The sequence below is a fragment of the Xenopus laevis genome, chromosome 1L, assembly GCF_017654675.1.
Source record: "Xenopus laevis strain J_2021 chromosome 1L, Xenopus_laevis_v10.1, whole genome shotgun sequence".
Taxonomy (NCBI): domain Eukaryota; kingdom Metazoa; phylum Chordata; class Amphibia; order Anura; family Pipidae; genus Xenopus; species Xenopus laevis.
The window spans coordinates 17,154,149-17,172,894 of NC_054371.1; the positions used below are offsets into that span (position 1 = coordinate 17,154,149).

General features: G+C 38.7%; 3 gene segments (V, D, J or C); all 3 read left to right on the forward strand.

The window, feature by feature from the left end:
* The first annotated feature begins 613 nt into the window (after positions 1–613).
* Positions 614–1,137, forward strand: LOC121402001. The segment is given in 2 exon segments: positions 614–716; positions 809–1,137. Coding segments are annotated over 2 exon segments (357 nt in total).
* A 4,232-nt stretch (positions 1,138–5,369) lies between these two features.
* LOC108719324 lies at positions 5,370–5,953 on the forward strand. The segment is given in 2 exon segments: positions 5,370–5,503; positions 5,596–5,953. Coding segments are annotated over 2 exon segments (369 nt in total).
* A 7,202-nt stretch (positions 5,954–13,155) lies between these two features.
* On the forward strand, positions 13,156–15,624 carry LOC121401879. The segment is given in 2 exon segments: positions 13,156–15,160; positions 15,287–15,624. Coding segments are annotated over 2 exon segments (372 nt in total).
* Positions 15,625–18,746: the final 3,122 nt, after the last annotated feature.

Sequence of the window (18,746 nt, forward strand, 5' to 3'; positions counted from 1 at the left end):
ACAAATAGTTTTTGCGAACATTCACAGTGGATATAATAAAATTTTGCAATCACAAAACCTTTTTTGTGACAAAATATTTAACAAAATTCAGATCAAATGTTAACACTAAACCTTTGCTTAGCGAAAATGCTCAATGTAATATTCACCAGTGACAGATTTTACATTGTGAGCAGTCCTAAACATTCTCAAATGCGACATTTTAAATAATGCTTGTAGCTTTTAATTGCATTACCCCCATTATGATTTCAAACCCTGCTGGGGGTGGAGCACTGTTTTTTTAAGGAGTGGCTGGGGTACTGTGATTGTGGTTAATATCTGTATTTTAAAAATATCAATAGCCTTTTTATGTGCAGCTTAATCAATGAAAAAAAAACTTTTGCAATGAAACTACAGCAACCCATTGAATTTGTGGCACTGAATTTATCTTGATGAATGAGGGTAAATAATGAGTGCAGTGCAGGGACATTAACATGAAACAGAGGAATATAAACTGTATTTACTCCAGTAGGACAGGTACCAGTAACATAATGATTTCAGTACTTAATACTGCTCTGTGATTTGCATATAATCTACATGTACATTCCCTGTGTGCTTGTGGGGATATAAGTATGAGTGAGTGCAGGCAGGGGCTCAGTGATCTGTATCAGGCCTGTGTGCAGTGATCAGTATGGTGTCCCACAGCTGCTTGCTGCCTATACTCATGCTCTGGCTTCAGGGTGAGCACATTAAATATACAGATAATAATAGTGATGTTACATAAATATGTATTAATAATAGATTTTCTGGTTGTATTTGTTTATATCCTCAGGTTCCTATGGGCAGATTGTGATGACTCAGTCTCCAGATTATGTCTCTGTGTCACCAGGAGAAACTGTCACCATCACATGTAAAGCCAGTAGCAGTGTTAGCAGCTGGTTAGCCTGGTACCAACAGAAATCAGGGCAGGCACCAAAGCTGCTGATCTATGAGGCAAACAAGCGACACACAGGGACCCCAGAGCGGATCAGCGGCAGTGGGTCTGGAACTGATTTCACTTTTACAATCAGCAGAATGGAAGCAGAAGATGCAGCAGATTATTACTGTCAGCAGCATAACAGCAACCCTCTCACACAGTGATACAGAGCTGAACAAAAACCTTCCTCTTTTATAATATAGAGCAGCACTTTCTCTGTGTAAGCTTCACAAAATGGAAAAAAGGAAATATCAAAACCACAGATATATAAATATATTTAATTTTAGAAAAGGAAGAAGCAGCTCTAGAATAAAGAGTAGAATAAAAATGTGAATATTAAGATATGTGCAGAGGGAGACTCTCTATACAAGTCTTTCTGTTAAAAACTAGTTCTCTATTAGGATTCCTGCATCAACATTTTATTTTATTTTTATACAATTCTATGAACTTATCCAACATCACAGTATAACCAGTACAGTTCATGAGTTCCCTCCGAGCAGCCTCTCTGATCACTGAGCTCTCCAATTTGATATAATGGCAGGAGCAGCCCATTCCCATGAATAGGAGAATTCTCTATGATTTACTATGATATTTGGAGCTGACCAAAGTAACTATGCAGATACTTGATTTCACATTCTGGTGGTGAACTAATGGTGCTGGGCAAATCAGTATAATTTGGTTGTTGTGGCCAATTGTCCTGGTTTAATAATAGAAGAGCCAAATGTACCAGTGTTTTTGTATTTGCCCGTAGCAACCAATCAGATTTTTTCTTTTATTCTCAGTAGACAAATAAGAGCTAGTTACTGATTGGTTGCCATAAGCAACTGCACCTGTGACATTTAAAACCTATTTTAGTAAATAAGGTGATCAAAATAAGCAAAAAAGAAAAGTATTTGTCTCAAGCCATAGGGTTACAGTCCTTCTCCTCCTCATTGTTATACTCTTAAGATATAACGTTTCAACCCATAAGAACTTTCCCAAGGGTGATACATAACATAAATAATATAATTTGTTATATTGATCATTTACATCCTCCCATAAATCACAATGTGGTGCTTGAGTGCTGATTGAACAAGTAATGAGAGTTGAGACAATGCTAAAAGCAAGACATTTCCATGAGTTACCACCATGTGTCCCTACAAGTGCATTTATGTTCCTAAGTGGGTTTTGGACTTTTTCTTTTCAATCTTTTGTTAGGGCCCCGTTTAAACGTAAGATATAGGAAAATATTGGTGGAACAGTCATACAACCCAGTTCCAAAAATATCTAACCTTAATTTAGATTTTAAATTGCTATCTCTAGTGTAGCACAGAGGTATTGTCCCCAAATCTCACCCCCAACTGGCATTCAGTCTGAGACTCCTGCCACTAAATCAACCCTCCCCAGGGGACACAGTTTGTGAATTCAGGGTTGGACTGGGCCGGTTAGACACAAAGTAAGCCCCCGCCCTCATGGGCCCTGCCGACCCAGACCTGCATTTGTCTCCTATTCACATGGGTCTGTACTGTCCCCTGATCTACCCCTTAGCTACAATCACAGCCGCAACTAGAGGACCAGTGCTGGGGCCCAGAGGGGGGTTGCAGTTGTGGCGGGGTGTGGAGTGTAGTTGCAGCTGGGTCAGGGGGGAACAGAGGGTGTGGGGGGCCCTGTGGTACCTGCAGGACCGCCATCAGAAATCGCAGGGCCCCATACAACAAAATTTCCTGGGCCCCCTGGGTTGTGCCCACTGTAAGCCCCACCTACAGGTCCACCCTCCCCACCCCACAGGTCCGCCCCCCACCACACAGTAAAAAAACAAAAAAAATATTGGTGGCTAGGGTTCCCACATGTTAATAAAAAATAAAAAGATATTGGTGGTCAGGGCCCCCCATAAAAAAACATTTGTGGCCAGGGCCCTCCCATTAAAAAATATTGGTGGCTAGGACCCCACATGAGAGAAAAAAATTGGTGGCCAGGCCCCCCCCCCACATTATGAGAAAATTGGTGGCCAGGGCCCCTTAAACGTCCATGCCTTCCCGAAGTCAGCAGCTCTCAGAAAGATGGGGGGACTGACTAATCAAGTAAGTGTGGTGTGGCCGGGCCCCCTTTACCCTCGGGGCCCCCTACAACTCTCCCTCCTGTCCCCCCTGATGGCTGCCCTGGGTACCTGGACCCTCCAGTTTGACACTGTGGGAATTGCATACCTCCCAACATTTTGGAAGTAAAAAGAGGGTCAAAATATTTTTTCGCATGTAGAACAGCGACATTTTTGACCATGCCCCCTTCTGTGGTCACACCCCCTAATTACCATGTTAACGTTACAAAATTTGGCAGGTTATGAAAGTTTGAAAATATTTCTCCTTATCTAAATTGTTTTTGTGTCTCAAAATTGTTACAAAGTATTTTATTTGCACCCGTTAGCTGTTCTGTGCTCTCTGCTAAAAGCCAATTAAGTGAGAAACTTTGTTTCTTTTTTGGCTGTTCAGTGCAGAGAAAAGAGGGACTTTCCAGTACAAATGAGGGACTGCAGGTTGAGCTGTCAAAAGAGGGACTGTTTTGTAGTTTCGAAAAACGGTCCGCACACACCAATATTGCAGTCGGGGATTGTGCCCCTTTTATTAATGCCACCAACAATAAATATTCAACGTTTCGGGGGGACACAGCCTCCCTTCTTCAGGATCGTAGCACCACTACGCAGAATAAGTGGAAGGAGGTGTGCGGTAACACAAAGTTTTATTGAAAAAGAGGGACTGTCCCTCTGAAAAAGGGACAGTTGGGAGGTATGGAATTGCTGCACTAATGTTAGTAGCCACACTTCCACATCATTCCATTTGGAACCACAAATGGGGAATCTGCGGGAAAATCAATGTTACTTTAAAAATAACGTTAAAAAAACACTTTGGCTTTTATTATTTTACTCCAGTTGTCTGATCTGAACTAATTGCTGATAATCCGGTGCCTGCTGATACTTTATAATAGAATGAATGTTTTTTTCAGTTTGCCCCCTCATAAGGCAGCTGTATATGAACTCACTACAAAGAAACTTATAAATTAAGGTTCATTCATTAAAATGATAATAAGTGGCTGCACAGATTGCTGCCTCACACCTTTAAATGCAGCACAGATCAAAGAATAAAATGTGAAATCTATGGAAATGGCAGTCAGGTCCTTGACAATTGACAATATTGATGTTACAGTGTATGGCAGGCAGCTGTTTAAACATTGAAAATCCCTATTCTGATTGGCGAGTTATAATTGTACTCACTGCTGACTGGACCAGAGAGAGGGCGACACTCTCATACTCACCAATATTCCCCATAAAGAAGGCAGCAGTGCTTGTTGGGCTGAAACCTCAGCAGTCACTTAAGATTCATGTCACTTACTAATGTGATTGGGGGGAATCTTATTTGTAAAAAATGGCTCTGTATTAGAGAGGAAGGCTGGTAGGTAAGTACTAGGGAGTCTGACTCATCTTCCCATTATTGCACTTTCCATTTCTCTCTGCCTTAATCATGAGCTGCAGAACATGGGACACAAACCAACCAGCTCCTCCCTCTGTGGCTCTCAATGACTCACAGAAGTCACAAAGCCTAATAGTCCTCCTGCGCGTGGTAAACTGTTGTCCCCAAGATTAAAGCAACATAACCACAATAATTAAACTTAGTTCCCATAGACCTCACAGCAGAGACTGCCTATATACAGGCTTGAATTGTAAGATTATCATTACTTATGTCTACTTTCCTGCTGGTCTCTCTGTCTCTAGCAGGTGCTCCTGATCCAGTCTATACTTCTCTACCAGCCTTAAACCTTTGTCTGCACTTAATAACCCCACTGTTTGCTTAACCTAGGACATTTTCCATACCTTGCAAGTAAGCCTGCCAACCTGTTTATTAATCTCATATGTACTTGTGCCTGACTTCTGCCCTCCCTTGTTAACAATGCCCGTACTTCAATAAAGTTCTCCTGTTTGCCAAGTATCTGCCCTGCCCATTTCCCAATCAGCTTCCTCTTTGGACTTGACCCAAACACTAAGGGAAAAGGCTCCCTGGTGGTCAGAGCATTTAGCCACTGGTTTCCTAACACTCTATTTCATTAATATTCTTTTTAACAAAAGGAGACTAAAAAAAAAAAGGAGAATGGCCAACTCATCCCATGGATCTATACCCCCATGAACACAAGACAATTATTTGCTAGCCTTTCTTGCTGCTGACTGGAATTACTTGCTTCAGATATGTATATTATCTACCAACAACCCCAGATTATTCTCCATTATGGATTTTACTAAATTAATTTCATTTAGGGTATAGTATATACGGTTCTATTTTTTGTATCCCATTTGCATAACATTACATGTATGAACTGTTACCCAGTATTATGAGAGCTAATGTCTGATCATTGCTGCTTTAAGTACATCTATGTTTTGCATATCATGTACATTCCCTGTGTGCTTGTGGGGATATAAATATGAGTGAGTGCAGGCAGGGGCTCAGTGATCTGTATCAGGCCTGTGTGCAGTGATCAGTATGGTGTCCCACAGCTGCTTGCTGCCTATACTCATGCTCTGGCTTCATGGTGAGCACATTAAATATACAGATAATAATAGTGATGTTACATAAATATGTATTAATAATAGATTTTCTGGTTGTATTTGTTTATATCCTCAGGTTCCTATGGGCAGATTGTACTGACTCAGTCTCCAGATTATGTCTCTGTGTCACCAGGAGAAACTGTCACCATCACATGTAAAGCCAGTAGCAGTCTTTTATATGGCTCTACCAGCTATCAACACTGGTACCAACATAAATCAGGGCAGGCACCAAAGCTGCTGATCTATTATGCAAACACCCGACACACAGGCACCCCAGAACGGATCAGTGGCAGTGGGTCTGGAACTGATTTCACTCTTACAATCAGCAGAATGGAAGCAGAAGATGCAGCAGATTATTACTGTCAGCAGAGCAGGGATTACCCTCTCACACAGTGATACAGAGCTGAACAAAAACTTTCCTCTTTTATAATATAGAGCAGCACCTTCTCTGTGTAAGCTTGACAAAATGGATAAAATGAAATAACTAAACCACAGAGAAAAACATATAAATACATTTAGTTTTAGAAAAGGAAGAAGCAGCTGTAGAATAGAGAGTGGAATAAAAATATGAATATTAAGATACATGCAGAGACTCTGTTAGAAACGAGTTCTCTATTAGGATTCCTGCATAAACATTTTCTTTTACTTTATACAATCCTATAATTGTATCCAACAACACAGTATCACTATTATAGTCCATTAATTACCTCCCGGCTGCATCTCTAGTCAGCTCTCCCATTTGATATAATGGCAGGAGCAGCCAGGGCCTGCCAGGTCGGCCAGATGCCCTAGGCAACCTGCCCCCCCACGCGCTCATGAGAAAGGAGGGAGCAGAGAGGAGGGAGGAGCCGACCGGTGCAATGGAGAGAGGAGGGAACTGGTACCAACAGAAATCAGGGCAGGCACCAAAGCCACTAATTTATTGGGCAAACACCCGACACACAGGGACTCAGGATCAGTGGCAGTGGGACTGGATCAGGTTACACAGATTACTCAGCAGTATACTCAGTTCCCTCTCACACAGTGATACAGAACTGAACAAAAACCTTCCTCTTTATGAAGACAAATATATATAAAGGGAAATAAGCAGCTGACAGTATTTATTTATATAGAGAATCAGCTTCTCTGTGCAAGGGGCCCAGTGGCTCCACAATTGGTTTAGAAAGGAAACCACTAAATCACACAATAATAAAATATTTTAGTTTTAGAAAAAACAATGGCATAAATATTTTTTTAAATATTAAACATAAGAAAATGTGCAGTGTAAGTTGTAATATATCTCTATACAAGGTCTGTTTGCAGCTGATTCCCTAATAATATTCCTATATAATTTCAGTCTCTTATATAAATAATCCTATATTTTTTCCCAACAACACAGTATAACCAGTTCAGCCATTAGTTCCCTCCCAGCAGCCTCTCTGATCACCTATTTGATATAATGGCAGGAGCAGCACTAATCACAGGGACCCATTCCCATGAATAGGAGAATCTCTAGCAGAGACACTCACACAAGCTGGGATATATCCATCTGGACTTCTTTCTCCTTTATATTCTGGGTCTGATTTTTTAACATGCTAAAGTGCTCCAGTGCCATTGCCCATAGCAACAATCAGATCTTTGCTAAGAGATCAATCAAAAGAAGCTAATGGTTGCTATAAGCAATAGCACTGGTGCAGTTTAGCACATAAAACACGTTAAATTAGCCTATGACAGCTACAGAAACTTTTTTGTGTTGTTATAGGGTGACAGTCCTGTGTCTCTCTCAGATTATACTGATGTCACAATACATTGTCTCAATGTCTAGGTTAACACATAATATTATTAACTGCACCTGCTTTAAATGTAACACTGAGACTTGACGCTAAGAATAACATGAGAAATAATTATGTGTGTTATACAGAGAGACCACTAGGTGTCACTGCAAGTGTATTTCTTCCCCAATGTGACCTTCCTCACTTCTTAACCATAATAAAGTAAATTGTGGGTGAAATCACAAAAAAGTCAAAAAATATTAGTCTAACTGCAATTGTATGATGAGAGCTGAAAACTGTTTTTTAAAATTGAGTTCCTATGGAATAAACAAAGGGGGAAACTGGGATAAAATAAATACAAGGTATTCACATGCATCAACCCCTTTTTAAGGAATTATAGGTAGAAACATGCAAATGACTCCTTTATGTCTCTGTGCCACCTATACATCCAGCACTTCTGGTTCAGAGCCTTATATTCAGCCATGGATACAGCCTAGTATTTTTTTTCACAATTCGAAGTTTCATTCCTAAATGGGGAACTTTATCAAGGATAATATAATGTGATTAAATAGCCCTTTAAATACCCTCCCTAATTTGAATTTCCAAAACCAAATTACATCATAAATCCATCATGAAGCTTATCAATAAGTTAAAGTCCTTATCACCATCAGTTTTTAAAATGTAACTACTCCAACACCACTAGGTGTCACTATAGCTATGAAACTATGCAAAAATGAAACAAAAACTCCTGTAAAATGATAAGCATGGCTGGTCACTAACAGAACAGAAGCACAAGGACAATTTGGTACCAGATTATCCATTAATTCCTGTTATTTATACTCTCCCAAAAATACATAAAAATTTGGAAAGGCCACCAGGTCAACCAATAAGTTCCTCTAAAGGTTCTTTCAATTAAATGATTGCCTTATTTCTTGATATTTATTATTGATGTTTCTTCAATTGCAAATACTGGTGAATAGAAATGATTTAAACACACCCACCTTCCTACTAATTAATGAATCAACACTCTAAAGATATTCTTTATACTGATATAAAAAAAATATATATGCTTTTATTTTTTCATCCTGGTCAACTCCCCTATAATTTATAGGAGACATTATGATTTACAAACTTTCTGGGGATGGAGCGCCTGTGTTTAATAAGTCCCTGGGGTACTGTGAGTGTGGCCAAAAAAACTTTCAGATTTCCATCTTTTGTGGTTAATATCTTTATTTTAAAAATAACAAAAGCATTTTTATGTGCAGCTTAATCAATGGGAAAAAACAACATTTGCCCATTGAATTTGTGGCACTGAATTTTATTTTTTTTAATTTCTTTATTTCATCAATTTTTTCCAAACAAAAAAAGGAAAGGGTACAGAAAAAAGGGATGAGGGTACAGGGTAATATCAAGTACCAGTCTTCATTACATCTCATTAAGTGCTTTTTGTTACTACATTTATCATATCATGTATTGCCCACAATATAAGACATCCACTCTATCATTAATTTCAGGTCTCATACTTAATACTCTTTCGAGATCATTTACCCTAGGTCTTCCCCATTTCCATTGATTCTATAAATCTATGCCAGGGAGACCATATTTGCCAATACATTGCACTATTATTGTGATATACATGTGTTAATTCCTCTAATACTCTTATTTCATCCACAGATTTTAACCAGTTATTATATGTAGAAGGTTCCTTAGACTTGGAATAAGTGCTTTAGCAGCCTGGATTAGTTGAAAGGTAAGTAAGTCATCCAATATCTTAGCTTTCTCTAGGTTCACATTCAATAGTATTACTGCATAATCATCTACACGCATTTTAATAGATGTTATTTTGTATATGCTCTCTAATACCTGAGACCAGTAGTCTTTCAATCTTGAACACGTTATCCAGATATGTATATGTGTACCCACCTCTTTATTACATCTCCAACATAGGTTGGATGTCTGTGGGTGCATCTTATGGAGTTTGACAGGAGTATACTGCCATCTTGTCACCATTTTATATATAGCTTCTTTTACTTTCACAACCCTTGTCATCTTATTCCCATATTTAAAGATATTTATCCATTCATGTTCTTGTATATTTCTACCCAATTCTCTCTAAATTCTCTCTTAAATTCCTCTGTGTTTAGTACCATATTATACATTTTGGATAAAGGTTTAATCACTTCTTGATCTTGATCTATTATCCGCTCCCACTCTGTTAAGGGCCTGTCCCATTCTCTTTCTCTGTTAATATTTAAAAAATGGTGCAGTTGGTAGTAACCCCATGAATCTCTTGGGTATTTCCCCATCTCCTTTGCAAGTCCTCTAGTGAGCTCAACTTGCTCCTTTTAACCAAATCCTGTATCTTAGTGGGTTTATCGTCCCACTTCTCCCATATAGCGAATGCTCCCCTTTCCATACCCGGAGGGAAGTTTGGATTATATGTTAAGAGTTGTAGCACATAGGGTGCTTTCGTCAGGTGCAATGTTATTTTGTTCTTATGCCAAATTTTTAAGGTTGTATTAATTAACAGATGTTGTCGCATAGACTTATTCGCTGCCCATTTATCATCCCATAATGAATGTTCTAGTGGATAGTGGCACCAACCTAATTCACACCAGTCTTTTTTCCCTCTCCTTGTCATGCAGTTCAATAGTCTAACCAAATGCACTGCTATAAAATCTAAATAAGTATCTGGGACTCCCATTCCTCCTTTTTCTTTTATTTGAGTTAGGTGCTTATAGCTTAGCCTCTGGGTTTCCCTCCCCAAATGAATCTTGTGAAAATCGATCTTAATGTAGTAAAGAAAGTGGGGGGTACATCTATTGGAAGGACTTGGAAAAAGTATAGGGCTTTGGGCATGACCACCATCTTTACCGCTTGAATTCTGCCAAACCAAGATATCTTAATGTTCTTCAAGTTATCGATTGCCTTTTGGATAGAAGCTAACAATGGGACATAATTATCTTGATATGCTCTTTCTAAACCACCTCTTAAATTCACCCCCAGATATTTAATACTTGAGACTGAATTTACCTTGATGAATGAGGGTAAATAATGAGTGCAATGCAGGGACATTAACATGAAACAGGGGAATAGAAACTGTATTAACTCCAGTAGGACAGGTACCAGTAACATAATGATTTCAGTACATAATACTGTTCTGTGATTTGCATATAATCTACATGTACATTCCCTGTGTGCTTGTGGGGATATAAATATGAGTGAGTGCAGGCAGGGGCTCAGTGATCTGTATCAGGCCTGTGTGCAGTGATCAGTATGGTGTCCCACAGCTGCTTGCTGCCTATACTTATGCTCTGGCTTCAGGGTGAGCTCATTAAATAGACAGATAATAATAGTGATGTTACATAAATATGTATTAAAGTGGACCTGTCACCCAGACACAAAATTCTGTATAATAAAAGTCCTTTTCAAATTAAACATGAAATCCAATTTCTATTTTTATAAAAGGATTTAAAACAGTTGTAAGCTCATTTACAAAATCTCAGATGGGTCCCCTTTAATAATAGATTGTTTGTATCTCTTTGTATCCTCAGATTCCTATAGGCAGATTGTACTGACTCAGTCAGTGGTGTCACCAGGAGAAACTGTCACCCTCACATGTAAAGTCAATATTTTGCACTGTAATGTGCACTGGTACCAACAAAAATGAGGACAGGCAACAAAGCTGCTGATCATTTATGGTACCACCCGATATGCAGGGACCCCAGAGAGATTCAGTGGCAGTGCATCTACCAATGATTTCACATTCACAATCAGCAGAATGGAAGCAGAAGATGAAGCAGATTATTACTGTGAGCAGAGCTGTCAGATCCTTTTCACAGTGATTCAGAGCTGAACAAAAACCTCCTCCTTCTTCTGTAATGTCTCAGCTCTGCACATAGGATTAAACAATTAACAGCTTTGAATCAAACTAACCATGTTACATTATTGCATTTGTAGGAGGGAATGTTTTGCACACCTTTGTTTTATTTCGAGTTTGGCACCAGTCTATGGGTAATGACCTCATTCATCAGCACTTCATTACTATAGCACCAAAGATCTAGGTGCCAGAGTCAGGTGATGATTTTGACAACCCACAGCTTTATATCAGTGCTTTACAAATAACGTTATACATACATACTGACCCTAGTCTTCCCATTTGTCTTTCCCCCAATATTCCTACTCAAGCCAGTACTGATTTGTCTTTTTTTTTATGTTGTCTTTGTAAGTAAATATTTTACAAACCTTGTGTAAACATTGACACCCCGCCCCCAATAACCCTTCCTTTAGACACAAGTCTGCTGTGTGAATCCTGGAACATGTGGGAACCCTGAATGTGGTGGTACCTCCAGGATTCCCTGCCATTATTGGATGCACTGATTCAGTGGAAGAGACAGAACAGAGACAATGGTACTCAGTGCAACTATATGAAAGTACATGGAATTCGTTGGACCCAAGTGCCTTTAATGGATGACATCAATATGTGCAACACTTGTGTACATTTAGCTTGACCATACTTACGTCTGTGATTATAAATACATTTGAACACCAGTCTTGAAAATTCCAAACATTTTCTTTTTAACAAACATTCCAAAGCAAATAAATCATAAAAAATTGAGGTTCTGTAAAAATAGTCCTGAAAAGGCAACTCTATGCAACTTTCCAATATAAACAAATCTGAGTGAGCTGTGAGGCTTTTACCCATTTGCAAATTTAAGCCATTTAACAGTGTTTAGACTTTTAAGTAATTCTGTGCAGGGATGGCTCAGATATGATTTTTTTTATTCGAGCAACAGTTGTAAGATCAGTCCTCCATTATTACATACATACTTTCCTGCACAGAAATCACTTACAATTGTACAGTAGAGGTATAATAATGACAGTGCCTAACATTTGCAAATATTACCAACAAGTAAAACTTATACATGTCATGCCTCGGTCAGTTCAGGTTGGTTCTGTGTGTCCAAGGTTGCATTCAGAATCCATGTGTGCAGAGATGGAGGGTTAAATGCATTAGTTAATGCCAGATATAAAAAACTTATTATAGTATGCAAACATATAAATGTCGATAACATAATAACCACTATGTTCTTCAACAAACAAAGAAAAAAAAAGAAGAAAAAGATGATCATTTAAAGTACTCTTTCTATCTCGTACAGGTCTCACCATGTCTCCAAAGCTGCGATGCCGGAAGCCCCATCCAATATGCCTTACACACCAAGTCATATATTGATAGGAGGGTCACCACTCATAGTCCGAGTGATATACCATTCTGTATAATGAAAACAGTCATGTAGCCTTATCTTTACCGTTTGTGGACATATGTCAATAAATGTTTCCCAAGTTTCAAAGAACCGTTTGACAATTGTGTTCTTATTCAAAGATGCTTCTGTCCAGTCCATGTGAAAAACTCTGACTAACTTTTCCAAGAATAGTTTAATGGTGGGGGGGTATTCGTTATCCACACTTGTAATATCGTCTTTCTTGCTACCGCTGATACTATCAACAAAAGCCTCTTAGCACCCTGCGTGATTCTAGTATGAGTAGTCGGAATTTTACCCCAGATTGCCCAGGCTGCTGATAATGGGACAAAATTCACTAGATGCCTATTTGCATAGTCTCGTATCTGAGTCCAAAACCGTTGAATGTATGGACAGGACCACAAACAATGTATGAGATTAGCTCCAGTTTGTTCACATTTTGGGCAGCTACTACTATCCCTTCTCTGCATTATATGAAGGATTTCTGGGGTCAGATAAATTCGGTGCAGCAGGTTTAAAAACATTTCCCTATAAATGCTAGATGGCAGGGTGCGCCATGAGTACATATACAGTTTATATACCTCTTCTGTGGTCAATTCTGGTATGTCTACTGTCCACTGTCTAGGACCTTTAGGTATACTGTCATAGTCTATAGAGTTGTGTAGGAACTTATAGTTCAGTGATATGGTACCCCTCGTGGAGATAGTGCATAAAAGGAACCTGTCCAATGCATTGTCCCAATCCTCATCTGTTAGAAGTCATATAGTCCTGCTGGTATATGTTTGAGCTTGTAGAACAGAAAACACATTATTTTGTATGAAGGGAAATGTGGTTTGCAGTTGTACAAACGTTAATGGCTTACGAGTGTCCCTCATTGTTAATTGGCGAATTGTTGTCACCCCTTCTTTACCCCAATCCTGATAGATTGTCAAAGCCCGCCCACTCTGGAATCCTGGGTTGGATAAAAGAGGTAGGTATAAGGAGTGGCTGCTATTCAAGTTATTCTGTTTCCTCAACTCTTTCCACGTTTGCCAAGTGGAGTATAACAGTGGGTTGTCTGTAATGTCGGTTGTAAGCTCCGCTCTATGCATGTGTAGGAGATATAATAGGTTCGTCTGAGGGACAAACTGTTGTTCTTGGGAGGTGTTCGTGTATATTTCTGAATTATGGATCCAATCCTTCAAATGTCTCATTGTGGCTGCGAGATTGTATTGTTTAAGATTGGGAAAGTTGAGGCCCCCGTTTAAGGTGGTTTGCTGAAGTTTCCTTAAACTAATTTGAGCTTTTTTACCATTCCATATGAACTCCCTGAACAATTCATAGAGAGTTCGGACGTCCCTGTCAGACATTAGTAGGGGGAGACTTTGTAGCTTGTATAGAAGTTTGGGGAACACCACCATCTTAATCAGATTGGCTCTTCCCATAGCCGAGAGTTGATAGTTTTGCCAGTTTTTTAGATCCTGTGTAATTTCCACTATACTACTTGTGATGTTACAGGTGTACAGCTCATGCAGTTTTTTCGGTATCCGAATACCCAGATACGTAATCACGTCTTTGGCCCATGTTAGATTATATTTGTTACTCCACTGAGGTTTCCCTTTGGACCCTAATGGCATGATCACTGATTTGTTTACGTTGATGCAATAGCCTGAGGCTAGCCCTTACTGATGAATAATGGAGAGGATGTGCGGAAAAGCTTGTTTAGGATTTGCTTTATATAAAAGGAGATCATCCGCAAAGGCCGTAATTTTGGTTTCGTGATCTCCAACCTTGATGCCTTGAAAAGTCACCATGTCTTGGAGGATTCTCAAAAGGGGGTCTAACGTATGATTTTTTTTTTAATGGTTTAGTTCTGCAGATACTGACATGATCCTATGTATTGTAAGAATGTCTCTATCGCTTTGGGTCCTTGATCTGCATGACTCAGGTTGTTACTGGAGGGTTCATCCAATAAACCAGGGATTTTATGCCATGAACAAGTGTGTAAAAATTCATAAATAAAAAAATAATTTAGGGAGAAGGGGCAACAGGTAGGGCAGAGAATACCAGGGGATCATATTGCTAATTTTACACTGAAAATGACAGCATAGGAAATAGGGCCTTGGGCTGCAGCATCATCTAATCCTTGGTAGGGAGAATCTATTGACCCCACTTTGTCAGCCAAACAGTTGGAGCTTTGGGAGCTATAATTGTCCTTTTATTTGATCCTGCCCTTAAGTAGTTGCACACTCGCTGACATGTTCTCCCTGCCTGGTGTTACTGAGTCAATGGCACCAAGTCGTGACTGTGCCAAACCGGCCACAAAAATAGAAAAAGACTGAAAAACTTATTTGGGGTTACCCGTAGTTTTATTTTCATTAATTTTTAATGTTTAGAATAAATAGAATCAAAGGAATCTATCCATTCTACAGAGGAGGGATGCCATTAACCCGAACCACAATGTTAAGTAATAACCCTTAATTATTTGCATACAATATACACAAACCTCTTCCGTTCCCTGTGTGCTTGTGGGGATATAAATATGAGTGAGTGCAGGCAGGGGCTCAGTGATCTGTATCAGGCCTGTGTGCAGTGATCAGTATGGTGTCCCACAGCTGCTTGCTGCCTATACTCATGCTCTGGCTTCAGGGTGAGAATCTTACTTTAAATGTTAAACTAATATTTGTTAAATTATAATGGAGAAAAGTTGCCTCTGTCTTATTTCTCTCCAGTAACCTAAAATACTTCTTAATGGATTTGCTTGTTGTATCCTCAGGTTCCTATGGGGAGATTGTACTGACTCAGTCTCCAGATTATGTCTCTGTGTCACCAGGAGAAACTGTCACCCTCACATGTAAAGCCAGTGACAGTGTTGTTGACAAAGATGGAAAAAACAGAATACGCTGGTTCCAACAGAAATCAGGGCAGGTACCAAAGAGAATAATCTATTTTGCAAGTACCCGAGAAACAGGGACCCCAGAGAGGTTCAATGGCAGTGGGTCTGGAACTGATTTCACTCTTACAATCAGCAGAATGGAAGCAGAAGATGCAGCAGATTATTACTGTCAGCAGAATGCTCAGTTCCCTCTCACACAGTGATACAGGGCTGAACAAAAACCTTCTTCGTTATGAAGATCTGTGAATACAAGAAACTAATAGCCAGCGCCTCACTGATTTCAGTTTAGTTGGGTGCAGGTCCCACGAGTAAAGCAATGCAAATACTGTTCAAGATGCTTGAACATCGGTGTCTGTCAAACTAAATTAACATTGGATAATATTTCCTGCAAATATTCTGCAGCAAATTTATGAATTCATGATTGTCAGTTTTAGTATGAAATATATTGAATTCTGTGGTCAGTATTTCAGATTAATGTTTGGTTATGTGAGAAATAGTGTGTATGGTGTCAGTCTGTTGGGAGACACCTCTTGCTAAGTGATCAATCAAAAGAAGTTGCCGGTTGCTATGAGTAATAGCACTGGTGCAGTTTAGTACATACCATGTTAAATAAGCCTATGACAGCTACAGAAATATTTTTGTGTTATTATAGGGTGACAGTCCTGTCTCTCTCAGGTTATACTGATGTCACATTATATTGTCTCAATGTCTAGGGTGACACATAATGTAAATTATAGTGCTTATCTACACTTTGCCAGGAACCAAGAAGAGATGCACAAATATTGTGAGAACAAACTGTACCTGCTTTAAATATAAAACTGAAACTTAAAGTGGACCCGTCACCCAAATAAAATTATCCAAATCCTATTTTATCATGTTAGTCAAGCAAAATGAACTTTAATTACACTGTATAAATTATTTGAATCTTGTTTCCATCAGTCTGGTAACTCATAATTATAACAAGCAGGCAGGAGCCATTTTGTGGACACTGTTATTAAGACAAACCTTGCATCATCTCAGAATCTTGTTTGTGCACCAGGGGACAGGGACCCAATGTCCATCACCATGCACTGGTTACATAATTAAATCGTTAAGAGAGCTGGGGGAATGTAGGGAAAGCGGGGACATCTAGGAAGTGCTGAATGGAAAGTGAAAGTAATTGCTTGCCCCACCTCTATGCCTAGGCATAGAGGCGGGGTAGGCAATATTTGATTGACAGCTGATATTTTTAAACGAGTTTACAACAGCTATGAATGCTTTAATAAAAAAAGAAATTGGATTTCATATTTAATTTAAGAAGGACTTTTATTATACAGATTTTTATGTCTGGGTGACGGGTCCACTTTAACACAAAGCTAAAAGTGAGAAATAAATATGTTTGTTATACAGAGTGACCACTAGGAGTCACTGCAAGTGGATTTCATTCCCAAATGTGAGTCTCCTCACTTCTAAACCACAATAAAATAAATTGTGGGTGAAATCACAAAAAGGTCAAAAATTGAATCCACAACAAATAATAATGAATTTGCCTTTAATTAGTAATTGTCTGATGAGAGCTGATTGAAGGGGACAACGAACCGACTGCTACTGGAACCTTTGGATTTCGTCTGACCAACAATGCCTAGTATTCCGGATCCAGGGAACTTGCACAAAGTAACACCAACGAGTGGATCAGAATAACAAGTTCCGTTTATTGAAGGTCAAACATAGGCTTATATAGGTTATAAGTAAAGACGTCCCAATATAGTGACGTATCAGCATAGTTATGAGCATAGTACATGTCTGTAATAGGTATATCCTTCAGGATGGACAAGATAGAAAAGAGACAAATATGTGCATGCGCGTTAGCTAAGATATTTTGTCTGAGGCAAGCTGATAATATTGTTTATAGTACATGATGATACTTATGCAAGGTTGTCTAAGAAGAGACAGTACAGGGTCGTACAGAAAAACAAGTACAGAGGCCTACAAGGGTTGGCACGTAGGCATGTAACCCTTCAACCCCCTCTTTGATCATAACATGATCATCTAATGTGAAAAAGACATATGAGAATGTATTTTCTTCAACTGAGAATTTTCTGAAGTACGTATCATAGAGCGGATACACTTCCTAAAAAAGCAGGAAAGATATAAATTGAAAATAACAAGAAGAACAAAAATGACTGTAACATTAACAAGGGGATAAATAATAGAATGCATGATAGCAGAACCAGTAGGTGACCAACCAGTAAAAACATCATACCAATGGTGTTGTAAATCATCTTGTAACTGAGAACCTAAAGAAATTAATCTGTGTTTGGTAGCAACAGTTTTAACAACAGTATCATAGAATTTATCAGTGTGTTTGTGATATGCAGTAACAGTGTCAGTATGATGATGAATAAGTGAATGACACAGAGAAACAGGGAGTTGATAATTAGCAATAAGTAAAATTAACCTAAACTATAAACTCACCTAAATGCAAATAACCGTATTGAGATTACTATGCTCTGAAGAGGGGCTAAGCCTGTCTTCAAAACCAAGTACTCATTCTTGACCAGCAGAATTAACACAACTACATGCTGGAGAGTTCCTAATCCATCCCAATCTTGTTATTTGCCTAACTATACAAACGTCTTCATTTAAAAAGAATTATCATGAAGTAGTACATTTCTAATTCAACCAACACCCAAAAGATTCCATGCCATGTATTTCTAAATATTGCGTTTAGTAAACATAAGTCTCTTTATCCATGTTCCAGTGCCGTTTAGAAAAGATGGTTTGAATAAAGGCATCTGCAAAGGTATTGTCCCAATTATAGTTCTTAGAAGTGATGAACTTAGTATACTTGCATCTCCATGATATAGTCGTGTTCTTGTAGAGACAGGTGTCAGCAAACATTTTCTTTATAGTGCTTTGGAAAGAGACATGGAAAAGACGTCCGTAATTAAAGGGAACTGTGAAATAAGAATGGTTCCCATCTATCACCGATTTTGAATTATCAATAAAGAGTGTTCATTTGAAATCATCATCATCATAAACATGTAGCAAGAAAAACAATTGCCAAAATCTTCCACATGTTCAGTTGTTTATCTATAGAAGTAAACAAATTATAATGTTATTAATTATAATTAATAACATCATACCTGATGTCTAAATCGACTCCTGGCAGCCAGCAAAAACAGGTATTTTCTTGCCTGCAGCTCTTTATTGAACCTGTATAGAGCTATCTATTACCTGGTTTGTGTTTTATGTTTTGTGATATTCTCTTTCTGAGAGAGTAGAATTAGATGATTAATGCATGTGGTATCCAGACATCAATAGGACACCGATACAACTCTGTCTATCTTAATGATAAGGG